At 42.0% G+C, this 27,330-nt stretch overlaps 3 protein-coding genes across 3 annotated transcripts; all 3 read right to left on the bottom strand.

The window, feature by feature from the left end:
* Positions 1-7,437: 7,437 nt before the first annotated feature.
* Positions 7,438-8,400, bottom strand: LOC125925993 (olfactory receptor 6K2). The gene has a single exon (XM_049635298.1). The coding sequence runs from the start codon at positions 8,398-8,400 to the stop codon at positions 7,438-7,440; it is 963 nt and encodes a 320-aa protein (XP_049491255.1).
* Positions 8,401-18,804: 10,404 nt separating this feature from the next.
* On the bottom strand, positions 18,805-19,752 carry LOC125925992 (olfactory receptor 6K3). The gene has a single exon (XM_049635296.1). It carries the CDS (start codon positions 19,750-19,752, stop codon positions 18,805-18,807), a length of 948 nt encoding a protein of 315 aa, XP_049491253.1.
* A 6,081-nt stretch (positions 19,753-25,833) lies between these two features.
* Positions 25,834-26,881, bottom strand: LOC125925832 (olfactory receptor 6K3-like). The gene has a single exon (XM_049635075.1). The coding sequence runs from the start codon at positions 26,830-26,832 to the stop codon at positions 25,834-25,836; it is 999 nt and encodes a 332-aa protein (XP_049491032.1). The 5' UTR covers positions 26,833-26,881.
* Between the last annotated feature and the right edge of the window lie 449 nt (positions 26,882-27,330).

Here is a 27,330-nt window from a genome sequence, read left to right as displayed (position 1 = left end):
ATCCTTCCACTTAATAACCTGATGAGCATAGGAAATTCGCTTAAATTTTGTTAAGTATATAATGGGGACAGTCATGACTAATCTACCTATTTCAGGGTGTTGTTATATGACTCACTTTATGTTTCAGTTACAGGTCATACATTTTATTCTGAATCATTAATTCTGAAAATCAGAATATAAAGGGCAGGGATGGGCTGTGGGATAATCCCCCATAAAGCTAAGGGCTTATCTTTTCAAGGATGATTTGCGATGCATCATTTAAAAGTCTTACATAAAACTGGTTGATGTTCCCAGCCACTAATAATTTTCTTTGAGTACAGCAGCACTAAAGGAAACTGTATAAACCTAAGTCCTCATAAACCTTGTAAAGATAGCAGGATCAGTGCCATGGCCCCACTCGGGGCAAAGAAGAGCTCAACTAAAAAATATTATTTCTCATTAAAATAAAGGGAAGTAGGAGCCAAGTGCCAAGACTGAACATATTATTTCCTTCACAGCCCTGATTAAACTATGAAGTTTAGTTCTTATATTTAACGGACTAGAGCCCCCATGATATCAGCGAAAGTTCTATTTAGCATCTAAATATATGCCAGTCATAGAAATTTTAGTGGACTGTCTGTGACATGGCTTCATTTCATTCTTTAAAAAGTGCTGTATGTGTATATATCACATACCTTGCCTTCACCCATTACTTGCCCTCCCCTGCCGTACCCTGGAGTGTGGGAACCGTCTGAGTTTTTTCTATACCTTAACTTTTTTATAACGTCTAATTTGTCAAGAAGCATAGACTATCTCTCTTCTAAAACTTTACACTTTCAGGGGTGCCTGGGTGGCCCAGTCGGTTAAGCATCTGACCGGCTCAGGTCACGATCTCACAGTTCATGGGTTCGAGCCCCGCGTCGGGCTCTGTGCTGACAGCTCAGAGCTTGGAATCTGCTTCAGATTCGGTGTCTCCCTCTGTCTCTCTGCCCCCTCCCCTCAAAAATGAATAAACATTTAAAGAAATAAAAAAAAAACCTTTACACTTTCAGCAAACTATTATTGAGCCTTTTCATGGACACCGAGTTCTAACAGGCAGAGGGAACATAGAGGTGACCGAAGCAAGATGCCTGCTCTCGAGGAGTTTACAAACCAGAGGCTGCACTTTCACACTGCATGTGTAAGGTTATGCTAATGGTCCTGCACTGAGAGCTGTCTGCGTGCAAAATACATGTGCTACAGCAAAGTGATGTCAGTAACACTGGATTTTCTACAAAAAGACGTAAGCATAGTTCGTAATTGCAAATATAAGCCACTTGAACGGGGACGTTTGTAAATCGGTCACTGAAAGGGAAGTTTTCATGTCTACGTCAAAGTTTTCCATTATGGCCTCTCTTCCCCGTTTCTGAAACAAATTAAAAGATAATGCGGGACTCTGATCAGTTGGTGTCAAAGGGTTCAGAGGAATTTCAGTGAAAAGAATGTCAGAGCTACTTTTGAGGTGACTTTGGAGAAAACTTAGTACCGCTTTATGGTCTTTCGAAAATCTGGTCCAGAGATGAGCCTCCTCATTGCCAATGTCATGTGAACGGAGGCGAGAGTAAGCCACCTGGGGCATTCAGAGAAAGGTGATGATAGCCAGAGACTCCAAAAGAAAAGGAAGCGGTCTCTGATTTCTTGAACTGCCATGTGTTCCCACCAAGAGGACAACACCTTGGTAAGACATGCGATAAATATCTACCTTCGAGGTGCAAGAAACAATCCTGTTTAAAAGACAATAGACACTTGATAAATTTTTTCTAAAAGAATGAATGAATGAATGAATGAATAAGTAAAGATAACTTTAAGTGTCAAAAGTTCAATCGGAACCAATGTTTAAAACACATTTACCCCAAATACATTCGGGGTGTGTCAGCTCTTGGTTTTACTTGGAATAAGAGAGGACACTGCCTAGAAAGCAGCTTCCATTCCTCCCAGAGAAAGTTCTATGCCACCATTATTGGGGATGAAATAGAGCAAGGTATACCCTAAAAGCAGTCCCTTGTCTGTCCTTGGTTTGCGTCAAGAACTTTTCCTAAATTAAATGTGGATGGAGATCTAAAGGTAAATAAACAAACATAAAGAAACAGTAAAGGTTCTGCACGTCTCAGAAGAAATAGGATTTCTCTTTGAAGTTTTTCTTGATTTTGCAAGCATAGTTTCTATTTCCTTTTTTTTAACGTTTTCGTTTATTATTTTTGAGAGACAGAGGGAGACAAAGCACTAGCTGGGGAGGTGCAGAGAGAGAAAGAGGGAGACACAAAATCGGAAGCAGGCTCCAGGCTCTGAGCTGTCAGCACAGAGCCCGAAGCGGGACTCGAACTCATGGACTGTGCGGTCATGACCTGAGTCAAAGTCAGATGCTCAATCGACTGAGCCACCCAGGCACCCCGCCTAGTTACTACTTCTGCTATGATTCTATGAATTTTGTTGTTACTTCTTTTTATTGTGCCTTTACAGGCCTCTCTCCAGGGCTTCAGTGGAAACTCTTTTGTTCAGAAACTATCAATGCCTCATGTGTAAGAACTGGTCAGTAATGAATTGTTCAGTAAATCCATGCAGATGAGATGTCTGAGATTAAAAAAAAAAAATGAGGGGGGCTCCTGGGTGGCTCAGTCGGTTGAGCGTCCGACTTCAGCTCAGGTCATGATCTCACGGTTTGTGAGTTCAAGCCCCGCATCAGGCTCTGTGCTGACAGCTCAGAGCCTGGAGCCTGCTTCGGATTCTATGTCTCCCTCTCTCTCTGCCCCTCCCCTGCCCACGCTCTGTCTCTGTCTGTGTCTCAATAAATAAACATTAAAAAAAATTTTTAATTAAAAAAAAATGCGGGACAACATTAACAGTGAACATAATGACCTTCAAATTACATGCTGAATTACTTATGAGGGTTTTTCAGTATATAATTATATATAATAAACATAGTAAACTCTAATAAGCACACTGATGAGGTGGGAAGCAGGAGGAGGGCTCGTGGCTCACCCTCGCAATGTGGATGCAGGGTCACTGCAGGGAGGCACGGAGGTCCCCTCTAAGTAACCCTCCCCTTTGCCCCCAGCACTGACTCGAGATGGGAGCAAAGCCCCAGGAGATACTTTGGATTCGATCCCAACATTCAACTCGGGCCACAAGGTGGTAGGTTGGTTAGCAATTATGTATGATCAATTCCCAGAAGTAGCAGCCGCGGTTTGAAACTTTGGGGGCAGCCCAGGATGGGGGAGGTGACAGGTGGCCTTCGTGCTCAGTGCAGCCTCTTCCAAGATTCCAAGTGTTGGAGGACAAGTACCTTTTCAGGATAAAGTCGACAGCATCTCTGTGTTGGTTTGCAAGCCCCCACCCCACCGCAGGGAGTTCTGCAGGTGTAATCTGAGACCAGTCCCCATATGTGGAGGACAAGGAGAGACCCAGAAAGAGGTGGGCCACTCCAGATCGGTAGGTGGCGGGTATAATAAGCAAAGGGAACTTACATACCGGGCTTGTCTTGGGCGGCCACAGGTTCCTGTACCCACTCGCCAGGGTCTTAAGAGTTTATAGTGAGACATTAACAGGGTTCAGCGGCATATACTGGCCAGCAGCTGTGAGCATCTGAGTCCTTGGCCGGCCTCCAAGAGGGGGAAGGGCCAATGGAACCCACATCCCAAGGACAGGGGAGGGGGTTTGGACCTCCCATCCCCGGGATCCGGCTCATGGGTCCCGTCCTCTTGATGAGCTTCCCTAACTCTCTGTGGTTCTTTTTCATCCTCGGTTGTAGCAGTTTCTGTTGTGCTTCAGTGTGGACAACATCTCTGATTTCTTGTAGCAGCTTTCCAAGAGTGACACAGCACCGGGTCAAAGGTGCATGGGCTGAGCAGGCAGAAGTTAAGTATCAAAACGATGCAAGTCATTAGATTTGCAGTAGCGACTAATAGTCCAAAATTACTGAGAATTAGCATCCTGTGTTCTATTCTCCGGCACCTTAATAATATCCTCCTGAATACAAACGGGTTTCTATTCTTACCTTGTTTTGTGATTAAGGAGTAGTCCCACAGCTGAACTCCACCATGCAAACGATGAGAACAAATGTGAAGCCAGCTCCATATTTTAATAACAGTAATTTATTAATTACAGTAATAATTAATAACAGTAAATTAATAACAGTAACTTATTCTGTCCCACCACTTACGGAAGACCCTTGCTAACCCTATGCATGCTGATTTTTTTTTAATGTGGACGAAGTTTAATGGTTGCTTACTGGATGAGGAAAAGCAAAGTAAATATTTCAGCTCCTTGAATTTGTTCAACTCGGATCCCGGACCTTGAGCTTCCAGACATCAGAGAATGTGCCTCGTCCCGGCATTATTCCAACACACATCATTCTCCCCTGCATATGGTAGATAATTTTTAGACGTTTCTTGAAGAAATAGGTGAAGTATTTCAATAGCACCTACGGGAACCTCAGGGATGGTCTCTGCTGAGTAGCTTCTGAGAAGCGAGTCCTCTGCATGTCACTGTTTTCTCAGGAACATCGACGCAATATTAGGAATATAACATGGTGGTTAAGAGCAAGGCTTTAAAATTTTTTTTTAATGTTTATTTATGTTTGAGAGACAGAGAGAGACAGAGTGTGAGCGGGTGAGGGACAGAGAGAGAGGGAGACACAGAATCTGAAGCAGGTTCCGGGCTCCGAGCTGTCAGCACAGAGCCTGATGTGGGGCTCGAACTCATGAACTGGGAGATCATGACCTGAGCCGAAGTCAGAGGCTTAACCAACTGAGCCACCCAGGCACCCCTAGAGCAAGGCTTTTGAAATAATAGAATGGGGTGCAAATCACAGTCCGGCCTCTTACTAAATGTGTGTCCTTAGACAAATCACTTAAACCCTATGAGCCACAGTTTTCTCACTTATATACTAAGAATGATAGTAATTAATACCCATCGCTTAGGATTGTTATCAAGTAACATATATACAGGAGACATTTATTACAATGTCTTGTATATAATGCACGCCCAATAAGTAGAAAATTGTATTATTGTTATTATTAATATAATATTGTTATTATTGATATAATTACAGCCGTGAAGATATAAAATGTTATTTTATTATTAGAAGTGAAAGTAAGGTTAATAAATGCAGCACACTTGTTGGGAAAAGAAATATATTTAAAATTAACAAGAATGAGCTGGCTGTTCCTGTGCTGACCAAGTCAGAAGCCACTTGACCCCAAGATTTACTAAGAGCAGTGTTACAAAGTAACACATGAATATCAACACACTCCATGAGCCTTCTTTTCCTGTTTCTTTTGCTTTTATTTTTCCCTCCTCTTGGAATTTTCTTTATTCAACACACACACACACACACACACACACACACACACAGACATTACTTACTAAAATTCCACTCACAATCTGGAGTAGGGTGGGTCTAATCATAGGATTTCAAACAAAGTAATGAAGTGGTCAGATCTAAGTTTTAAGAAATAACTTAGCCTCACTTTGGAGAGCAGCTTGTGGGTGGAAAAGTATAGATGTAAGTGAGAGAGTTTTAGGCTATATTAATATTTAGGGACATTGATAATATCTAGGAAAGGTTTATATAATATAAAATTGAAAAGTGGAAAAAACAGATAAAATCGTGTAAACCTTTCCCATGTTGGAGATTTATGTGGATCGATTCTCTAACAAACAATATTGTACTTGGGAAAATTCAGTTAAAATAAGTAGTCAGTCAGTCAGTGAAGTAATTCCATTCCTGATTTCTCTGGAAGAATGTGAGACATAGATACATTACGTGAACCCAGCAACGCTAATGATCTCCCTTTTTCTCTTTTCCCTCATTTTTTTTATGCCAAATATTCCCTGAAGACTTCCCTTGTCAAGACATCTCCACCCACAACCTATGGCTTTTGCTTTTCTCTCATTTACCTTTTCTTCTCCTTCTGAGCTCTTTATGAGATAGTATTAGCGTTTTCTCAGAAGCCCTTTCCCCTTTCTCCTGTCCATAGAGCCTGACACAAGGCTCGAACTCATGAACCGCGAGGTCATGACTTGAGCTGAAACCAAGAGTTAGACGCTTAACCAACTGGGCCACCCAAGCAGCACTTCATCACATTCTAACTGAGGGGTGAGCCTTGGAGAAAATCACCCTTTATGAAACGTGTAAGAAAAGTCAGAAAGACAGAGCCCTCAAACAAAGGAGGACAAGAAGAGCCCACCATCCTCAAAGCCAGGGGAAAAGAGATTGAAAAGGGAAGAGTTTCTCAATACCAGTGATCGGTGGGCTGGATCATTCAGCATGGCCATACTGGTTTATCCATTCAATAAGTATTTATCGATGTTGTTGCTTAATTAATACAATACCCTTTATGACATTGAAAACAAAGATTAAGTTTTTCAATTTACTATGAAAAAAATACTGATTCATTAATGAATAGATTAGTTATATTTGTTCACTTTTTTGAAGGCCAAGTTTTGTTTGTTTGTGTTGTTTTGTTTTGTTTTTGCTTTTAAAGTATTATTTAGTGATCTTCTTGCTCTAAGATTCTTTGTCATCGTCTTGAACCACCACACAACTGCAGCCAACTACTTTTTTGGGTCTCATCCCCTGTCAATTCTACAGAGGCCTACCCATTCTCCTAGTTTCTCATGGTCACCAATGTACCTGAAGTTGATTTACTGTTGACTACAATGGCCTCCACTAGCTTCACACATTACAGTTGGCCGCAAGCACACGAAGATGGCCTTGACTCATTATTGACCCAGAATGGAACTCACCTTGCACAACATTGTTAAGGTACAAAAGGAGCAGGGGAGTCATAATAGGACCTGCTGAAGTATGTCTATATGGCTATTTATCAATAATAAATATTCAAGTTAGGAATTAGGGTTATTTTTCAACTATATCCATAGGTAGTACCATGGAGAGAACTTAGTCTTATGAAGATAATTTTTCCATTACCATATCTTACAAACAAATACTTTGACAATGCTAAAATTAAATGTTTACCCAGATCATTTCCAGAAAATCAACTTATCTTGACTAAAGTGAGTGGCAGAAAGCTTAATTACCATAGTCAGATCCAAAGATATGTCAGGCGCCCTCCTTAATGCACTTGACATATTTGTTTTTATCTGACTAAGGAGGGCACTTGTCGAGATGAGATTGGTGTTGTATGTAAGAGATGAATCGCTGGGTTCTATCCCTGAGACCAATACTACACTGTGTGCTACCTAACTTTAATTTAAATAAATAAATTATGTACTCTTAAAAAATGTGCCAAGTTGGGTACAGAGCAAAAGAAACTATTGAATTCAGTTATTAGGGAATTCTGTTTCTTGGTGACCTCTGTAAGACCAGTCTCGGTAAACAGCTGATGGGAAAGGACAGATCACAGAGCTGAGAGTGAAAAGGCACCAGTGGCCATATAGACGTCCAATAATTAGATCTTACTTGAGGTCCTCGGTCTTGTGAAAAAAGATTTTAGCTTGACCCAAGTGTTTTTTTATAGCTTCCTTCATCTCTTTGTTCCTCAGACTGTAGATTATGGGGTTGAAGAAGGGGGACAAGACTGCAAAGGCCAGAGCAATGGCTGTGTCCCAGAATAAGGAGTAGGTGGCCGAGAAGCGTAGGTACATGAGGGCCACACTGCCAAAGAAAAGCAAAAAGACAGTGATGTGGGAGACGCACGTGGAAAAGGCCTTGCGGCGGCCTTCAGCTGACCGAATACATAGAATTACAGCCACAATGCCAACATAGGACATGAAAATGAGCATTACGGCTGTGATAATCTCCACTGCGTGGACAGTATCCACCACCCGAATCATGACGATGGCTTGTGTGTCTGTGCAGGCCAGGCGTAGCACGGGGAGGAAGTCACAGAAGATATGCTCCAGGCGATTAGAGCCACAAAATGGCAGTGTCGAGATCCAGGCAATCTCAGGGAGGGGTGTGATAAAGCCACAAACACAGCAACCTAAAGTCAGTTGGGCACACAGCCTGGGGGTCATGATAGTGGGATAATGAAGAGGGCTGCAGATGGCCAGGTAGCGGTCAAAGGCCATGGCTGTCAAGAGACAAACCTCGCTGATGCCAGTGGAATGGAAGAAATACATCTGCAGGAGGCAACCATTTAAGGAAATGGTCTTCTCACCGAGCAGGCTGGCAAGCATCTTTGGAATGGTCGCTGTGGTGTACCAGATCTCCAGAAAGGAAAGGGTGCCGATGAAGAAGTACATGGGTGTGTGGAGGGGAGCATTCAGCTGGACCACTGTGATGATGACAAGGTTTCCAATGACAATGAAGGTGTAAATGAAGAGCAATGGAATAAAACAGGTGACAGAACTTCCCCAGGAATAAGGGAAAGCAGAGAAGATGAACTCCTGAGCGGCACTTTGATTGGGGCTCTCCATTTTCTAGTTGAAAACAAGGACTTCCAACTCCCAGTTCACTCAAGCCTTGTAGGAGGTGCCTACTATTATTGGCCAGGAAGTAAACATGCCTACCGAATGCCAGCACTGTGTAGATCCCTGTACTGGGGATGCAGAGGAAGACAAAGGAAGAAAGAAATAGTCCATATTCCATATGCTTACAACTAAGGTTGTAGTATGGAAAAATATCCAGGCAGAAAGCAGAGTCAACATTTTAGACCAGTGATTCTCAAATTTTAGCATGCATCAGAGCCATATGGAGGGCTTGTTAAAACACAGATTGCTGGTCCATATCCTGAAGGTTACTAACTCAATCGATATGGGATAAGGCCAAAGAATTTGCATGCCTAACATTTCTAGGTGATGCTAATCCTACTGGTCAGGTGTGTTTAGACAAAGAAAGAATTAGACAAGGCAGTGAGGGAACAGCTAGGTGATGTTTCTTCTGTATTCAAGTCTTACTGGTTCCCCAACGATCTCCCCAAAATGGTTTCAAAATTCTTTCCTCAAACTCCCAATTCCTCATCTAATTCTTGGCATATGATTTCATTGAATATTCTAATGCCAAAGACAAACCATCACTTGTGAATTTCACCCTCTTCCTTCCCTTTCTGCCTCTAAATAAGACATCCTCTGTCTCTCTCTTTCTCTCTCTCTCCCTTCATCCCTCCATGTATATATGGATAATATACATAATATGTATTTAACAACTATTCAGAGAATATTCAGAAAAGAAAAACCACCATTCATCTTTTTTTTTAAGAAACGATGGGTCATTCTACAATCTCCCATTCCTTCCCTTCCCCCTCTTCTAGAAAAATGGATCTCAAGTGTGTTTTGTGACATAAGGCTTTGGTCAAATGAGGTAGTTCATGGAAAGTGGCTAATTGAAGCCATAAATGCAGAGCTGCTCCAGGGGGATTGTATGGGGAGCGGAGGTGGACAGGGGGGTTGGAGGCTCTGTGAAATGCAATTTAAACTCAAGACATTGCAGGATATGGTCCTATTAATTTATTCCATTTTGGGAAACATTTGTTTTATTTTCTTCATTGATTCTCTCTTTTCTGCTATCAAATGTCAAATGGGCACAAATCTTATCCTGGGAAAAAGTGCTATCTCTACAAAGACTATTTATTTCCTTTGTATCAACATCATTTTTCCCTAATACATCAATATGTATTTATCGACTTCATTCGCTCCTGAAACCCTCTGAATCAATGATCTGCTCTCAATGCTCCACATCTCTTTTCTTAAAGTGTATCAGTGGCTTTCTATTAAAAATTCAGTGGCCCCCCCCCCCATCTCCTCATTGCCACTAACGTCCAAAGGTGAATCACCTGATCGTTGAAAGTCTTTCCTTTTTTGCCTTTTTGACATCATGCTATCCTGATTTCCCTCATTGGCTATTCTGTCTTCCACCTCCCAGATTTCTATCTTTGTTTATTTTTTCTATCTTTGTTTATTATTTCTTACTCCATATTTTTTCTCACACAGAGACTTTATTTATTCAAGATTGCTTATCAACTTCTTTTGGCCTTCTACTCTCATTCACTACAGTGGCTCCAGAATTCCTTATTTGTGGGTCTCTCTCCAGTGATCCACATTTTCTTCAGAACCCTCCCACTTAGAGGTCTCACCTGGACACAAACCTGCTCTCTCCACCTGTTACAAGTTGAATTCCGTCATCCCAAAGTTCACATGTTGACATTCTAACCCCTGGGACCTCAGAATGTGACTCTATTTGGAGAAAGGGTCTTTAAGGAGATAATTAAATCAAAATGAGGTCACTCGGGTGGGTCCTAATCCAATATGACTGATGAACATCCAAGAAGAGTAGATGTGGACACAGACAGTTTCAGTGGGAGGACCACAGGAAGACTCAGGGGGAAGACAGCCATCTACAAACCACAAAGACCTCATGAGGAAGCAACTCTGCCCAAACCTGGATCTCAGACTTCTAGTTCTCAGCATTGTAAGAAAATAAATTCCTGATGTTGAAGCCACTGAGCCCACATCTATCTTCATCCAAAAGTTAGTAATCCTAAGTCTAGTGCAAATGTTAATGATGGTAACGCCAAACAGCTAACTGGAAATCTCATTTGATTCCTGAAGCATTGATACCTGAAACATTTCAGAAATCAATCACTATGCTCACTTGTTTTAAAGCAAAAATCACGTAAGCTTTGGCCCCATTTACGTCCCACACGTTTCCTGGGAAATTTTAATATTTTGATATTTAATCCTGGGAAACTTTTATGCTTTGTACGAACTTGCCTTATAACGTTTTCTCCTAATTTCTCCTTGCTCCAAATAATCTCACAGATATTCACAGTATCTGCGTGCACTCTAAGGTTATCTATTCTTATGCAGGTGGGTTATTCTTTTCCTAGGTAGCTCCAATTCCCCCAAATTAGTTAAATCACTGACCTTCCTGCTGTTGGACTCCAAAGTTGGACAAACATTGAGAAGACTCAATCTTTCTCTACCCTGATGTTGCCAGCCATATAGAGTCACTAAGATCAACTGCCTTTGCCCTTCTGCTGTGTTTCTACCCTGAGTCTTCCAACTGACCTTCGTTTCCTTCACCAGGTAGGGATTTATAGATCTGATGCTTCCTGTAGAACTCTCTCTCTCTGCCCCAGCCCCATATGTATGTATGTGTGTATCTTTTTCTGAGCATAACCAGCATGGGAAGACAGACTCTCCTGGGGATTTTACATAGGCTAATGAAGATAACTAAGAAAACAATCATTCCCATAATAGCTCCAATTAAGTGAAACAGTTCAGCCTGGTAATTAGGAGAATCCAGTCACAGGGAACTCCCAGAGAACTCCAGTCCAGGACAAATGAGATAGTCTGGAAGCCTGAAGCATTGGAATAAATGTACTTTTCTAAGTTTGTCTGTCTGTCTGTTTGTTTGTTTGTTTGTTCTAGAGAGAGAATAGGGAAGGGAGAGAGAGAAGGTGAGGGAGAATCCCAAGTAGGTTCCACACTCAGCGCAGAACCTGACCTGGGGCTCGATCCCACAACCCTGAGGTAACAGCCCGTGCCGATATCAAGAGTTGGACACCCAACCAACTGAGCCACGCAGGAGCCCCAGAATGAATGTACTTTTAAAAACTTCCTTTTTTGTGGTATTTTTGGTTGGCTTGGCTTTTAAATGAATCAAACTACTGAAAATCCAACACTTGGATTTGAAGGAAGTTGATTCAGCAGAGAGGAGCGGATTGGTGGAACAATGAAAAGCGAGATCCAGACTTCCATCCTGATTACTTATTTCCAGCCATGAAGCCAAATTTAGGAAAAAGCAAATTTGCTTTTAAGCTATAAGACATTCCATTCTCTCTTTGAATTTCTCCTTCTCTGTGTTATGGGCTAAACTCCTCTGTAAAAAGTTCTGGTTCCGTTATTAAAAACAGCTGTTAGGAACCCAAATCTGAATTTTAGGAAATGACATTTTTCTTTTAGTATATTTGACATGGGAATTGACAGTCAGTAACACATTCTCCTCAAAATTTTGTGTTCTCATTGACAAGTTCAACTGGATGCTAACATGGTACTTCAAAAAATGACTGCTTATTAATTCTTACCCTATAATTAAACTACTCCTTATACTTGTATCAGTTAGGAATGCTCCTTGCTTATTTGATCCCGAATAGATGAGTCACTCTCTTGGACTTTTCCTTAAGGTTGCAAAATAGATCTCTAAGTGCCAGGCATCGTTTCCACACTCACGGCAAAAAAGTTGTGCGGCTGGGACCCCACCAGCAATAGCTCTCCCAGAAATCCTAGCAAATTGTTGCCAACATCTCCATACTCGGAACCCCTTCAGAGACATGGGCAAAATAGGTTTAGGTATGGGTCCTGGATTAGACAACCGAGCCAACAGGATCTGCTATATCCCTGTTCACCTTAAAATACTAATTTGGAAATTAAATCAAATTTTAAAATTCTGTATAATTTTAAGCATCGTGTTTGCTTTAGGAGACTCTATAAAAGGTATTGGTTATTTACATGGAAACAAATTTACTTGACAACCCGTGATGACATTTAATTCTGTATCATTGATTCCAAACTCAGGCAATGGTTCCCTTCAAGTAGTACATGAAGTCATGTCTAAGAAATTTATATAGTTGCAGCCATTTTAGACTTATTGGAACAATCCACTATTTTCATAAATGACATTAAATTACAATATGAAAATATAAATTATTTTTTAACGTTTTGAAGCATGATAAAAACAATGAAATACATATCCATTTATTCAATGAATGAAATTTTATGAAACAAAAGACTCAGTATTAAAGTCGTTAACATGTAGGGGCATCTGGGGGGCTCAGTCAGTTAAGTAACCGACCCTTGGTTTCCGACTTTTGTATCATGACTCAGGTCATAGTCTCACGGTTCATGAGTTTGAGGCCTGTGTCAGACTCTGCACTGACAGTGTAGAGCCTGCTTGGGATTCTCTCTCTCTCTCTCTCTCTCTCTCTCTCTGTCCCTCTCTCTCTCTTTCAAAAATAAATAAATAAACTTTATTTATTTTTTTTAACGTGTATTTATTTTTGAGACAGAGGGACAGAGCATGAACGGGGGAGGGACAGAGAGAGAGAGGGAGACACAGAATCAGAAGTAGGCTCCAGGCTCTGAGCCATCAGCCCAGAGCCTGATGCGGGGCTCGAACTCATGGACCACGAGATCGTGACCTGAGCTGAAGTCGGACGCTTAACCGACCGAGCCACCCGGGCGCCCCAATAAATAAACTTTAAAATTAAATTAAGATGCTTATTTATTTTGAGAGAAAGAGAGTGAACGCAAGTGGGTGGGTGAGGAACAGATAAGAGAGGGAGACGCAGAATCCGAAGCAGCCTCCAGACTCTGAGCTGTCAGCACAGAGCCTCACACAGGACTCAAACTCATGAACTGTGAGATCATGACCTGAGTGAAGTCGGATGCTTAAGTGACTGAGCCACCTAGGCGCCCCATCAAAATAAATCACCAAACTTAAAAAAAAAAAAAGCATATTTAAAAAGAAGAAAAAGAAAAATTGTCAACACATAACAATTAAGAGTTAAAAGGGAAAACAGAAAAGATCTGCACTGGTTATTAAATATATGCGATATTATACCAGTGATTCTCAAATAAACGTGTTTGCATTCCTTTTGTTTTGTCTCAGATTGACGAAGAATATGCCAAGGGATACATGCTACACGAGGTAATGGGTTGAAATGTAAACTCTCAATGTTGCTGACTATACACATTTTTAGGATATTGGGAATCGTGATTTGGCACTATTTCATTTTTAAATCCTGAATATTATTGAATATTGCAGCTGTATTTCTAGGAATTAATCTTGCGACAAGATCGCAGTCTACACACGTACATGCCGTTTTTCACTGTGACATGATTTCACTGTGACATGTTTATGCTTAGATGTGATTGAAATAAACTTAAATCTGCAGCCATAGGGATAAGGGGTACAACCGTAATACAACATACTATGCTGCAGTTGTTTGATATGGAAATACTAGACCTCTGTGCTGTGACTTGGAAAGACATAAACAAATGTGTTGTTAACTCTGATGGCATGCGATCTGCTTTTGTTTTTAGAGTTTATTTATTTATTTATTTAGAGAGTGAAACAGTGTGGAGGAGGGGCGGAGAGACAGGGGAGAGAAAATTCCAAGTGGGCTCCGTGCCATCAGCGCAGAGCCTGATGCAAGGCTTGATCTCACGAACTGTGAGATCATGGCTTGAGCCAAAATCAAGAGTCGGACACTTAACCAACTGAGCCAACCAGGCGCGTCAATGATCTGCTTTTGTAAAAAAAAAAAAAAAAAAAAAAATAGAGAGAGAGAGACAGAGACAGAGAAATGTACATGGAAATATGTTTTTATTTATTTTCCTTAATTTTCATACTTCCTCCTATTTTCTCCATAGACAGCTATTTAAATTACTTAACTGTAATCATAAGATATCTTCCGCAGGTATGTTTCCTTGCGAAACAAGCATTTGTGTTTTGTGTACATGTGCTTTTTGTTCACATCAATTGTATCGGATTGATTTCGTTGCATTGTTGATTTTTTTTTCCACTCAGCATTATTTTTTAGTTATTTAGGTTTCTTTGTGTTCATTGAGTTCACACCATCTAGCCCCTATATGATCCCCTGAAATACTCACTGATCTTAGTTAAAGCAACTCTTCCCCATCATAGGTCACAGATTGCTTCCAACTTCCCCACACCCAACTAACATCTTCATGCATGTTGATTTATTAACACGTGTGAAAATATGTTTGGGACACATTCCTAGGAGCAAGATTACTAGGAGAGAGGATACACTCGAGTTTAAGTTCTACCAGAATTTTCTCCAGAATGGCTACACTAGTTTATATTACCTGCTGGGTATGTGTGTTTCTTTGTCTCTACATCCCCTCCAACACTGAGCCTTAATAAAGAGTTTAAGCATGTCTTTTTCTTTCTTTCTTTCTTTCTTTCTTTCTTTCTTTCTTTCTTTCTATTCTTCCTTTCTTTCTCTTCTTTCTTTCTTTCTCTTTCTTTCTTCTTTCTTTCTTTCTTTTTTTTTTTTTTTGAGAGAGAGAGATAAAGAGAGAGAGAGAGAGCGCGCACATGAGCAGGGGAGGGGCAGAAAGAGGGAGAGAATCCACACTGACAGCATGGAGCCGGATGCGGGGCTCAAACCCATGAACTGTGACATAATGACTCGAGCCAAATCAAAGACTAGGGCACTTAACTGACTGAGCTTCAGGTGCCCCAGAGTTTAAGCATCTCTTTATGTGATTATGAGCCTTTTGCATTTATCTTATTTTAAATTACTTGTCTATATTTGTTGCTGATTTTCTTCCAAGTTTCTTTTCTTTGTTCTTCTTTTAAAGAAATCTTTTACTTTAAGGAAAATGATTTTTTTCTCACCCCAAATAAACTAAACAAATATGCAACAAGAAATGGTATTATGGTTTCAGAAAAAGACACGCTCACCAATTTACCTAACACAGCAGTTTCTAATTAGAGACCACTATAGACAATTCATACGAACTTTATGCTATGTTTGGACAAACACAAAACATTTTGCTTATGTACGTTTAACAAGCGATAAGAATACAAAAGTAGGGGGTGCCTGGGTGGCTCAGTCGGTTAAGCGTCCAGCTTCAACCCAGGTCGTGATCTCATGGTTCATGAGTTCAAGCCCCGCATCAGGCTCTGTGCTGACAGCTCGGAGCCTCCAGCCTGCTTCCGATTCTGTGTCTCCCTCTCTCTCTCTGCCCCTATCCTGCTCATGCTCTATCCCTCAAAAATAAAGTTTAAAATATTTTTTTTAATTTTTTTTTCAACATTTTTTATTTATTTTTGGGACAGAGAGAGACAGAGCATGAACGGGGGAGGGGCAGAGAGAGAGGGAGACACAGAATCGGAAACAGGCTCCAGGCTCCGAGCCATCAGCCCAGAGCCTGACGCGGGGCTCGAACTCACGGACCGCGAGATCGTGACCTGGCTGAAGTCGGACGCTTAACCGACTGCGCCACCCAGGCGCCCCTAAAATATTTTTTTAAAAAAGAATACAAAAGTAGAATCTCTACAATTCTTCAATATGGCGTGCATATGTTTTTTTTATTTTCACATTGTTTTAAAAGCTTTTGTATTTAACTATTATTCCACCTTAAAAAATCTTTAATGCTGTAACATTATTTCCAAATACTGATCAAGTGCAAGAGGACTAAAAACCACAAAAACGGTGAGGAAAATGGTAGAGAAAAAAGAATGGTCTTTCCAAAGAATGGCCCACCTGCATATCCCCCCTCCCCCCAAACCCCACTGCAGGTCTCCAGCACCTTCTCTGTTTCTAAATGATAAAAAAAAATCTATTAATTTTTTTAGTGTTTATTTATTTTTGAGAGAGAAAGAGAGAGACAGAGCGCAAGCAGGGGAGGGACAGAGAGAGAGAGAGAGAGAGAGAGACAGAATCCGAAGCAGGCTCCAGGCTCTGAGCTGTCAGCACAGAGCCCGACACGGGGCTCGAACTCACGAGCTATGAGATCATGACCTGAGCTGAAGTCTGGCGCTTAACCGACTGAGCCACCCAGGCGTCCCCCGCAAAAATCCATTTAATGTGTAAAATATCTTTCCCACGCATGCACACACACACACACACACACACACACACACATGCACACACACAACCAGGTGGCATGGTTAAATAATTACACATTTGATGCAGATAATGTTTCTGAAAATTATAGAATTATTAAGAAATAATTAACAATACGATTCTAAAATACTCACAACCCAAAAGACAATCTTAAGATTCAGACAGTAAGGACTAGTTATTAAATTTCGACAATTCCGGGCTGGTATGGTGCCAGACAAAGCCCACGCACAGCAGAACGCAGTAACTTATGAAGTGTTTCACACGTGGATATTAAAACAATAATCATTTAGCCTCCTACTGATGAGTCTGCTCGTCAGCTGCAAGAAGGTGACTTAGGCTGGACTCCTGGCTTTGGGTTCTGGTTCTGGACTCCAGGCACCAGGCTTTGGGCAGATCAGCCCCCCGATGTCTCTAATTCTCTGAACCAGGGGCTCCCAGGCACACGGCCTCATGAGTCCAATCCTGCCTGAAAAGCAGCCACCAGAACGAACCCAACCACAAAGGCATGGATTCAACCCCTGTAATGTCCACTGACATCCCAATAGTCAAAAAAAAAGAAAAGAAAAAAAAAGAAAAAAAAAAAGAAAGAAAGAAAAGAAAAAGAAAAAAGCCAATCCAAAGTTATGGGGCAGAAAAGTATACGCCACCCACCCTGAAGATTTGTGAACTTGTAATTCCGTTATGGGGATGTGAAGAATCGGGACCGATAACTCAGTTTATCACTGCAACTTATCACTACCCTTTATGACAGCCGTGCTACAATTTCGCCTTGTCCGTGATAGAATTGGCAGTTTTGCAGAGCAGCTCGACTTCTTACTTAATCCATGTAATCAAAGTTGTACTGAAAGTGCCCCACCGATGCACTAGTGCAACCATTTGCAAAAATAATATTTTTACCAACAGCTATAAACATATCAGCGCATGTTACTTTAGTGAGTCAACTTCTTGAAATTTATCTTGAGACAGAAGTTTTTGAAAATGGAAAGAACTTTATGCAAAAAAAAAAAAAAAGATAATTGCCATATTTATAAGAATGGTGATAACCAGGGGCACCTGGGTGGCTCAGTCGGTTGAGTGTCAGACTTTGGCTCAGGTCATGATCTCAGGGTGCATGGGTTTGAGCCCCGCGTCAGGCTCTGTGCTGACAGCTGGGAGCCTGGAGCCTGCTTCGGATTCTGTGTCTCCCTCTCTCTCTCTCTGCCCCTCCCCTGCTCACATTCTGTCTCTCTCTCTCTCTCTCTTAAAAAATAAAATAAATATTAAAAAAAAAAGAATGGTGATAGCCAGGAAACAATATAAAGGTTCAAAAGAGAGAAATAATAATTTGCATATCCAATCCAATTTTTGCCATAATTAAACTGATGGCCCTAAGTACTTTGTAGAAACATGAATAAGTTTTAGTATATAATTTTGAATTAAACATTTTTTATTACCAAGTCACATAGGTATTAGAGGAAAACTGCTACACGAAATATATATTTTAGCACTGATATCGGAAAAGAGACAATTTCTTAGAGGGGTGGATTAAATCATCAATAAATTTCATTGCCTATAGATGTAAACATATGCATTTATTATGTCAACATTTTCTCACACTGATCCTACGTGAGATGCTAAGTTCCCACGGGGAGGGATCTGATCTACTCAGTTGCTTTTCACAGTTACGGGGTTAACATAACTGCACATCATCCGTGACGCCCCTGTTCACGACAGCGTCACATACAGAGCACCCCAGTATGTAGATCTTAAAAATACCAGCAAGGCTGACTGGAAAGGAAGCAAAGATGGGGGATCCAGTCTATGGTCTGGGTGCCAGAAGCTCTTGCTTCTGCTTAATGTCCAGTAGCTTCCAGAAAGAACTTGGACCCGTCACCTTAGTGTCATGGGGAGTGGGCTCCATGGGCTCCATCAGGTCACTGGGAGCTTTGTAAAGAGATTCGATACCAAAGAAAGGTAATACCTATGAGTATTATTAATATTTATACAATTAACCGCCTTGAAGTAAAAGAGCAAATTAAAATCAAATGCACAAAATGAGAGATACAGAAAAGAAAACGGTATTTTTGCCGTCTCTGTAAGTCCTCATAGGACTTTCTCTGTCAGTCTTCTCACCAACTCATGGAGAAGAAATTTGGGCTAATTGCATAATTCTTTTCAGTTCTCGTGTCTGTGGGGTCGGTATTTTGCGAAGAAGTTCCATCCATATAGAAGGCTGCTTCCTAAGTTACCTACCACGTACATGAAACACCTTTTGAGGGCAAAGGAGCTTCTTAATAGCATCTTTCATATCATTATTTCTCAGGCTGTATATCATGGGATTGAAAAGGGGAGAAAGGACAGAGAATGTTAGAGCAATGGCTGTGTCCCAGAACGGCGTATACATGGCAGAGAATCTGAGGTACATGAGGGCCACGCTGCCAAAAAACATCAGGAAGACGGCAATGTGGGTGACGCAGGTGGAGAAGGCCTTTTTACGACCCTCCGCTGAAGGGATGCCCAGGATAACAACCACAATTCTGATGTACGAAAGGGAAATAATCAGACTCGTTATCAGAATGGCCGAAGCATGAATCACGTCTTGCACTAGGATCACAGAGGCATCCATACAGGCTAAATTTAATAATGGACCGAAATCACAGAAGATCTGATGGATTTGGTTGGGGCCACAGAAAGGTAGGGTAGAAATCCACACAACCTCAGGTAGAAGGATGAGGAAACCAAAGACACAAGAGCCTGCAGAAAGCTGAGCGCATAGTCGGGGGGTCATGATGGTCAGGTAGTGAAGAGGGTTGCAGATGGCAACGTACCTGTCGATGGCCATGATGGTCAGCAAGGCTCCTTCAGTGTTTCCGAGTGAATGGAAGAAGTACATCTGCAAGAGGCAGCCAGTAAAGGAGATGGTCTTTTGGCTGCTGATCAGATTGGAGAGCATCTTGGGGATGGTGGCCGTGGTGTACCAGATCTCCAGAAATGAGAAGATACTGATGAAATTGTACATGGGGTTGTGGAGACGGGTGTCCAGCCGGACAGCAAAGAAGACCATCAGGTTCCCAATGACAATAAAGGTGTAGACGAAAAGTAGGGGGAAGAAGTACAGGAGGCCGCCATCTTGGAGCTGCGGGAAGCCAGTGAAGATGAATTCAGTCACGGCTGATAGATTTTCACTCTCCATTATCCCCAGAAGAGCTTCCTGTGAATAAGGGAGAGGTTATACCCAAGTAACAGAGAAGGAAATCGACGCAGTGTAAACATAAACAGTATTTTGGTTACGTGGCGTTTTTTTGCGTGTGTTTTGACACTTCCTCAGTTCAAAATGACCAGTGGCTTGCCTGTATCTGGAATCTTTATTTGGGAGACAGTATAGCTAATGATTAGTACAGCCAGGGTTCAAATCGAACATATCGAACATACTGAGCCTGAATTCTCATCCTGCTGCCTATTAGTTGGGCGATAATGGGCAAGTCCCACAATCTCTCTGAGATTCAGCATCTTCTTCTGTAGGTGAAAACCTATTTGTCCAATCGGAGTTGTATTACATGAGTTAATGTATCAACGCCCCTGACATTCATGATCAATATCTGTTCTCATTTCTTTCCGAGATCGGCTTTCTGAAACAGTAATATTAACAGTATCTCATTCAGATCTTGTTCACTCCTCCACCATTTGCTGTGTGAATTCTTTCTTTACTGCCACTTACAGAAGACATTTTGTCCTATGTGTCAGTGACATGATAACCGCAAAGCAACATAAATGTTTCAGTTATATTATGACTACCCTTTTGCGCCAGAAACTCCTGATTACCGCTACTTGAAGATTTTTCTCCCTTGGCTCTCATGCAACCCCACTCCAGGTTCGCCCTGTTCCTATATGGAGGCTTCTTCTCGTGTGTTCGCTATATCATTATTTCCCTTCTATGTGTTATGGACCCATCTTCTTTACCCACTCGGTACATGGCTGTGTATGGCATGTTTCTGCTGTGGCCCCTGAAGTCCTGTCTTTCCTCACTGTCTGTGGATGAACAATACATAGGCATCAAGCCTCTGTCTCCAGCACAGGTGTGTTTCCAGACTTCAGATCCGCACACCCAGCATATCCCCACCCGCCACTCCCTCCTCCTGAGCGATGGCAGATTTCAGGGTCTACCTCCAATTCCCCGAGATCATTGCCTTGTGAAGGCCAACACTCTTTTGGGAAGGCATTCAGACTTGCTTTTCTTCACCAGGATGCTTCTGGCTCCCTTTGGGTTTCAGCTCAGCCTCTGCCTCCTGTCAGAAGTGCGCTCATGTCCTTCCCCACATTCACATACACACACACACACGTACACATACGCCTTATTCTCATCTCTGTGTCTTCAGCAGGGCCTCTACCATTAACTTGATTAAGTTTCACTGCAATTCTTGTTCTCTGTTTAACTTCACTAGACTGTGAGCTTCCATTTGGGCAGGATGAGCCTTTGTCTTTCACGACCCCTAGTATATATTAAGCACTTGAAAGTAGCTTCTTTTGTAATGACTAGGTTTGGATCTGACTTGCAAACATCATTAAAGCCAGAAAAATCCAGAAGCAAGGCAGGTAGAGAAGAGAGGATGAGCATTCATGTCTTGGACCATCACATGGTCTGAATAACTGGATATAATTTCTGATTGAAAATATGCAGAGCCCAGAATTCCAAAGATGGAACTTCCTCAGAAGCCCTAGTCCAATGCCCAAATTCAAGCCTCCCCAGATCTTCACTGAGTCTTTAGAATGTGTTTCATCCTTAGCAAAGAAAATGGATAATTTCTCCCCAGCCCTCAGTGACCCTAAACTCACCTCTGCAAAATACCAGAGGGCTCTTCCTTTTCCCTGGGTCTCTGCATTGCCGAATGTTCTTTCACTGTCTCTGGAAGTGTTGTTATAGCCATCCTACAAAAGACACCAAAGGGAAAATGAACTCCACTGAGGTTTTATCCCTCGGTAATAAGTAGAAAGCAATCTATTCCCTCATGGGGTCAATTATCAGACACCCCTGCCCTGTCTTCTCATTAGATCTTCAGGTCAGAGGAGAATCAGTGTCCCAAGGAAGACTCACAGATCCTGGTGACCATTGTTACCACCATTTTCTTGTTACTGGTTATGATTTAACCAGTCACTTCCCATCTCGGTATGGAATTGAGAGGGTTCCATACAAAGAACAGCTTTGATAGGACTCTACCCTCACAAAACACACAAGAAATAGAACAGTGTTAGAGTGCCTCGGTGGCTCAGTCAGTTAAGCATCCAAATTTGGCTCACGTCATTATCTTGTGGGTCACGAGTTCGAGCCCCACATCGGGCTCTGTGCTGACAGCTCAGAGCCTGGAGCCTGCTTTGGATTCTGTGTCTTCCTCTCTCTCTGCTCCTCCCTGCTCATGCTCCATCTCTCTCCCTCTCAAAAATAAATAAAAACATTTTTAAAAAATTAAAAAAGGAACAGCATTGAAGGTGATTTACTGGCATGTTAAGTATCATGGATAAAGTAGTGAGGAAAAAAGAAAACAATTTCTGGGAAAACATGTCGTTTGGAAAAGTGAGCCAGTACTAAAGAAGACGATGGAAACCCCCCCACCTTTTTCCTTCCAGCAACATATACGGGGCTCTCCTTCAAATTATTCCTATGGAGTCTGATGAATTCCTTAAATTTTCTATTTTTCCCCACAAATATATGAAAGATTGGTCTTGTATACCACTTCGTTCACAGTGTGTTGCAAACATCGCCAAATGCAATGACACATATATTAATTCGTTTTCTATTCACCATTCTTACGGAAAATATCTTAGAAGTTTCCTGATATGGTAGCAAAGCGATGGGGTCACGTCTTTCGTGTGAATGTGGTTACGGAGCCTGGCTCAAGAATACACAATGTTAGGAAGAAGGACTTCTCATCTCTAATCATGGAATTTGGTGACTTAGAATACTTTATAAAAATAAATTCATATTAACGACGACTGTGTAAGATATGTTTATTTTTAACCACTGAAAATTATCAGGGAAGATTTTTTTCCCTTCATGTTTCTCTCGAGTGTAATACCAAAACCTTATCGCTAAGAAATATTTATATGCTCCCTTGAATATGCAATTTTATCTAGATTGTCTATCCCCCCCCCACGCCCATGAAAACTAACCTGACTTTTAGTATCAGCAACATTTGGCAAGTTTGCTTTACAGATATAATCTGTGGTTCATCTGTTTCTAGAAATAAAATTATTTCTATGAGAAAATGCATAAATTAACAAGAACGGAAAGTGACTCACTTTACTTTAAGAAAAAGAAATGTTGGGATGCCTGGGTGGCTGAATTGGTTAAGAGTCTTACTCTCGGTTTCAGCTCAGGTCATGATCTCACAGTTTGTGAGTTTGAGCCCCGCGTTGGTCTCTGTGCTGATAGCACAGAGCCTGCTTGGGATTCTCTCTCTCTCTCCCTATCTCCTCTTATGCTCTCCATCTCTCTTTCTCTGTCTCTCTCTCTCTCTCTCAGAATAAATAAATAAAACTTCTAAATAAAGAGAAAAATGTTTAATTTGTCTGTATTTGCCCTTATCCAGGTGTTAGGAAATCTGGAAATGGAAATAGTTGAATGACCATAGTGCCCCCTTTTTAACCTAACAGACCAGCCTTCACCGTGGACTTGAATTGTCAAGAGTTGCCCCACTGCAACCCAAGTGAACGTCCAGTTGGCAAACGGACACCGATGGTAGCAACGTGCAGAAACACACTTGCACAGTCTCTTTATTCTCTGATTCTCTGATTTGTTGCTTTCTGAATAAATAAATAAATAAATAAATAAATAAATAAAATAAAATTCTTCTCCCTGCTCTTTTTCAAATGTACCACATGAAAAATATAAACAGTTGGGTATATGAAGCCCTTTGTGACACTTAGAGGAATAAGTTCACTTTTAGATTGGCAGAAGCATTTTTAAACCTTTATATTTATTTTCCTTCAGGATGGAAAGTTATCCGATACTTAATTGACAATAGCAAGCTTTTGTATGTGGGAGTGCCGCTGGGATGCATCACACGTCCTCCACTTCTGTGGGTCCTCCTGCCCTCGTGGTGCATTTGTCTTTCCATTGCCTGTTCCTGCAAACTCAGGAATGCGAATGTGACCGTTTGAATTCTGGCTGCCCACGGAACAGGAATGCAAATTTTCTGGCGAGGCTACGGTGAAGCCGTGAAGTGCGATCCTAAGTCGAGAACAGGTGTTGTTGGATAATTTCTTGTTTCCTTATCTGCTTTTGTTTGTGTTCGTTATTTACGATTAGCGTGGCCCAAGTTCAAAATCACGGGGTTTGGCTTCGGAGGCCGAGTAGGACTGAAGTTTGTATGTGACTGCATCCCAGGCCTCCTCTCCATTTCCAGCTGCTTTTGTCAGCCGCCCTTTAATTTAAATGGTTTCCTGATGGGACTCCAACCAAGTGGATGACACACAGCCACTAATGTGCCTCTTCTCTGTTGGTTGTGGAATCCTAAACTCAGACTTTTGAGGCAAAGATGTCCCAACTTCACTTCATGTGCCATCCACCAAAGGAAACCCAGGAGTTGAAGAGGTAAAGTCCCCACTTAATAAACAGAAATATGCCAGATACTTATTCATGAGCCCCCATCCCAATGTATTATCTATCAAAATCCAACTTCTGTTTGGAATTTTCAACACTTGAAAACATTTTTTTTAATGTTTATTTTTTGAGAGACAGAGAGAGACAGAACGTGAGCAGGGGAGGGGCAGAGAGAGAGGGAGACACAGATTCCGAAGCAGGCTCCAGGTTCCTGAGCTGTCAGCACAGAGCCTGACGCGGGGCTTGAACTCACAAACCACGAGATCGTGACCTCAGCTGAAGCTGGATGCTTAGCCAACTGAGCCACCCAGGCGCCCCTGGAATTTCCAACACTTTTATCAAAAAAGATTCCTGCAAAATATTTCCCAGATAGGGCCTTCTCTTGCCTGTACTGAATTCCCTTAAATTTTGTGTCGTATATACTATGACTTTAAGAGATTATTTACATTTTGTCTATTGACTTCACCTTTCTTTGTTTTTCAGGACTTACAGAGGTTTTTTTCTTCCCCCCCCCTGGAAGGATGCTTGTGATGTAAGCTAGGTGGGGTTGCTTCGTGTTTTGTGCGCCTTTTGGGTCTCTAAAGAAATTAATATCCACGTGGTTTGGGCTGTTTTATTGGACTGTCGGGGAAGGAAATTTCAGTACACAGGATAAAATTGCTATTTTTATACCAAAATTATTGTACGTGTGTTTTATGAAGATAATTATAAGAGCTGTGCATGAATTATGATGGAAACTTCAGGCAACAGCACTGGATATGGCAAGGAGAGGAAAGTTTCTTTAGAGCTGTTCGGTTAGAAAGTCAAATGAATCATGTTATTTGAAGCGGCCATTCCATAGATGCAAAGAAGACTTTTGTGTTGAAGAAAATGAAGATGCTTAGCCCCGGGAAGACCAGCAATAACTAACGTTCCTCTCTGTGTGTATCTGTGTGTACTGAAGTGTATATGTGTCAACAGTATCCTACACGGTAGGTTTCTTATGAACATGTTTGGCAACAGGAATCATTTAGTCTTATTAAATGTATACGCTTATTATTCTAATGAAGAACTAATTACACTACTAAAAAGGAAAGTATACTTGACTTCCTTAAGTATTATTATTATTATTATTATTATTTTAAGATATCTGCTTCCCGGGGCTCCCGGATGGTTCACTCAGTTAAGCATCTGACTCTTGGTTTTGGCTCAGGTCATGATCTCGCCATTCGTGAGTTTGAGCTCCATATCAAGCTCTGTGCTAACAGTGCAGGGAGTGCTTGGGATATAGTCTCTCTCTCTCTCTGTGCCTCCCCCCTGCTTGTGCTCTCTTTCTCTCTCAAAATACATAAATTAATTTCAAAAACTTAAAAAAAAACAAGATAGCTACTCCCAACAAACCTAATCAGGTAATCCATGATCCATAATGAAATAGAGAACTTTCCCGAGATCTATTGCCTGAAGCACACGGCCAGCTTCTGGAGTGATGAGCGAGCTTTCCTTTAATTACAACCGTTCAGAAGAAAGCAAGCAAATCAACCCCATAATAAGGTTCTTGACCGTATGTACATCATTGTTAATAGCTATGACCTAGAGTATAAATGTGTTTTCCTAGATATCAGGGAAAATAATGAGGAGAACAGACAGAAAGTTCAGTGTGATAAAGAACTATGTATAGAGTGGTTTCATTTTTTTTTTTTAATCTGTTACAGAAAACAGTAAGACGGGGGGAGGAGATTTGTGGCTCAGAATTAACCTCCAACGTGTCGAACGTTTTCCGAAGGTGAACAGTGTTCTAATCGCGTTCTTCATGTCCTTGTTTCTCAGACTATAGGTGACGGGATTGAAGAAGGGGGCAAGGATAGTAAACATCAGTGCAGTTGTGGTGTCCAGGACTGGGAGGTAGGTGGCATTGAATCGTGAGTACATGAGGGACACGTGGCCGAAGAAAATCAGGGACACAGCGAGATGGCCTGCACAGGTAGAAAAGGCCTTTTGCCGAGCCTCAGCAGAGGGGATCCTCAGGACCACAGTGACCATCCTGATAGAGAACAGGGCAATGATTAGGATGGTAGCGGTGATGGCCACAGCATGGATCACATCTCCAACCAGAGTCGTGGATGTGTCTGTACAGGCCAGGCTCAGCACGAGGACCGAGTCACAGAAGATTTGACAGATTTGGTCGGGCCCACAGAGAGGCGGTGTGGAAATCATCACAATCTCAGGAAGCAGGATGAGGAGACCCAAGATGCAGGAGCCTGCAGAGAACCGAGCACACAGCCGGGGGGTCATGATCATCTGGCAGTGGAGAGGGTCGCAGATGGCCACGGACCTGTCGATGGCCATGGTGGTCGACAGTATCCCCTCGGGATTTCCCAGTGAATGCAAGAAGTACATCTGCAGGAGGCAGCCAGTAATGGAGATGGTCTTCTTCTCACAGATGAGGTTGGAGAACATCTTGGGGATGGTGGCTGTCATGTACCGGATCCCCAGGAAGGGGAAGATGCTGATGAAATTGTACATGGGGTTGTGAGGATGGGTGTCCAGCTGGACAGCAAAGAAGACCATCAGGTTCCCGATGACAATAAAGGTGTAGACGAAAAGTAGGGGGAAGAAGTACAGGAGGCCGCCATCTTGGAGCTGCGGGAAGCCAGTGAAGATGAATTCAGTCACGGCTGACAGGTTTCCCCTCTCCATATGCACAGCAGAGCTCCCTGCGAATGAAGGAGAGGGCACACACCAGCTCACAAGGAGGCGGAGAAGAACGGGTGGTGAACAGCTAAGTAACTTGGATGAATAACAGGAAATAACTTGCAAGTTTTCTTCTTTCCTAATTTCACACTCTTGTGCACATTGACTAGTATTTGACTTTTTCTCCCCGCTCCTTCAGAGGTACGATCACAGAAACAGCGGTCCCCAAATGTTTTTAAGTGTTTTCTTTATTATTTATTTTTGAGAAAGACGGAGAGAGTGGGAGCAGGGGCGGGGCAGAGAGAAAGGGAGAATCTCAAGCAGGCTCCGCGCTGTCAGGGAAGAGCCCGATGGGGGGCTCAGACCCATGAAACCGTGAGTGAGATCATGACCTGAGCCGAAGGCGGACGGGAGGAAATATTAATACTAGCATGGAAGGCTTTGAGAATGGCCAAACACTTTACAATAGCAAGAACCGCATTGCATAGTGTGCTGGGTATGGAG

This window comes from Panthera uncia, chromosome F1, assembly GCF_023721935.1.
Source record: "Panthera uncia isolate 11264 chromosome F1, Puncia_PCG_1.0, whole genome shotgun sequence".
Taxonomy (NCBI): Eukaryota; Metazoa; Chordata; class Mammalia; order Carnivora; family Felidae; genus Panthera; species Panthera uncia.
Note: the sequence above shows the minus strand (reverse complement) of the source record. Positions and strands in the feature narration are given on the sequence as shown.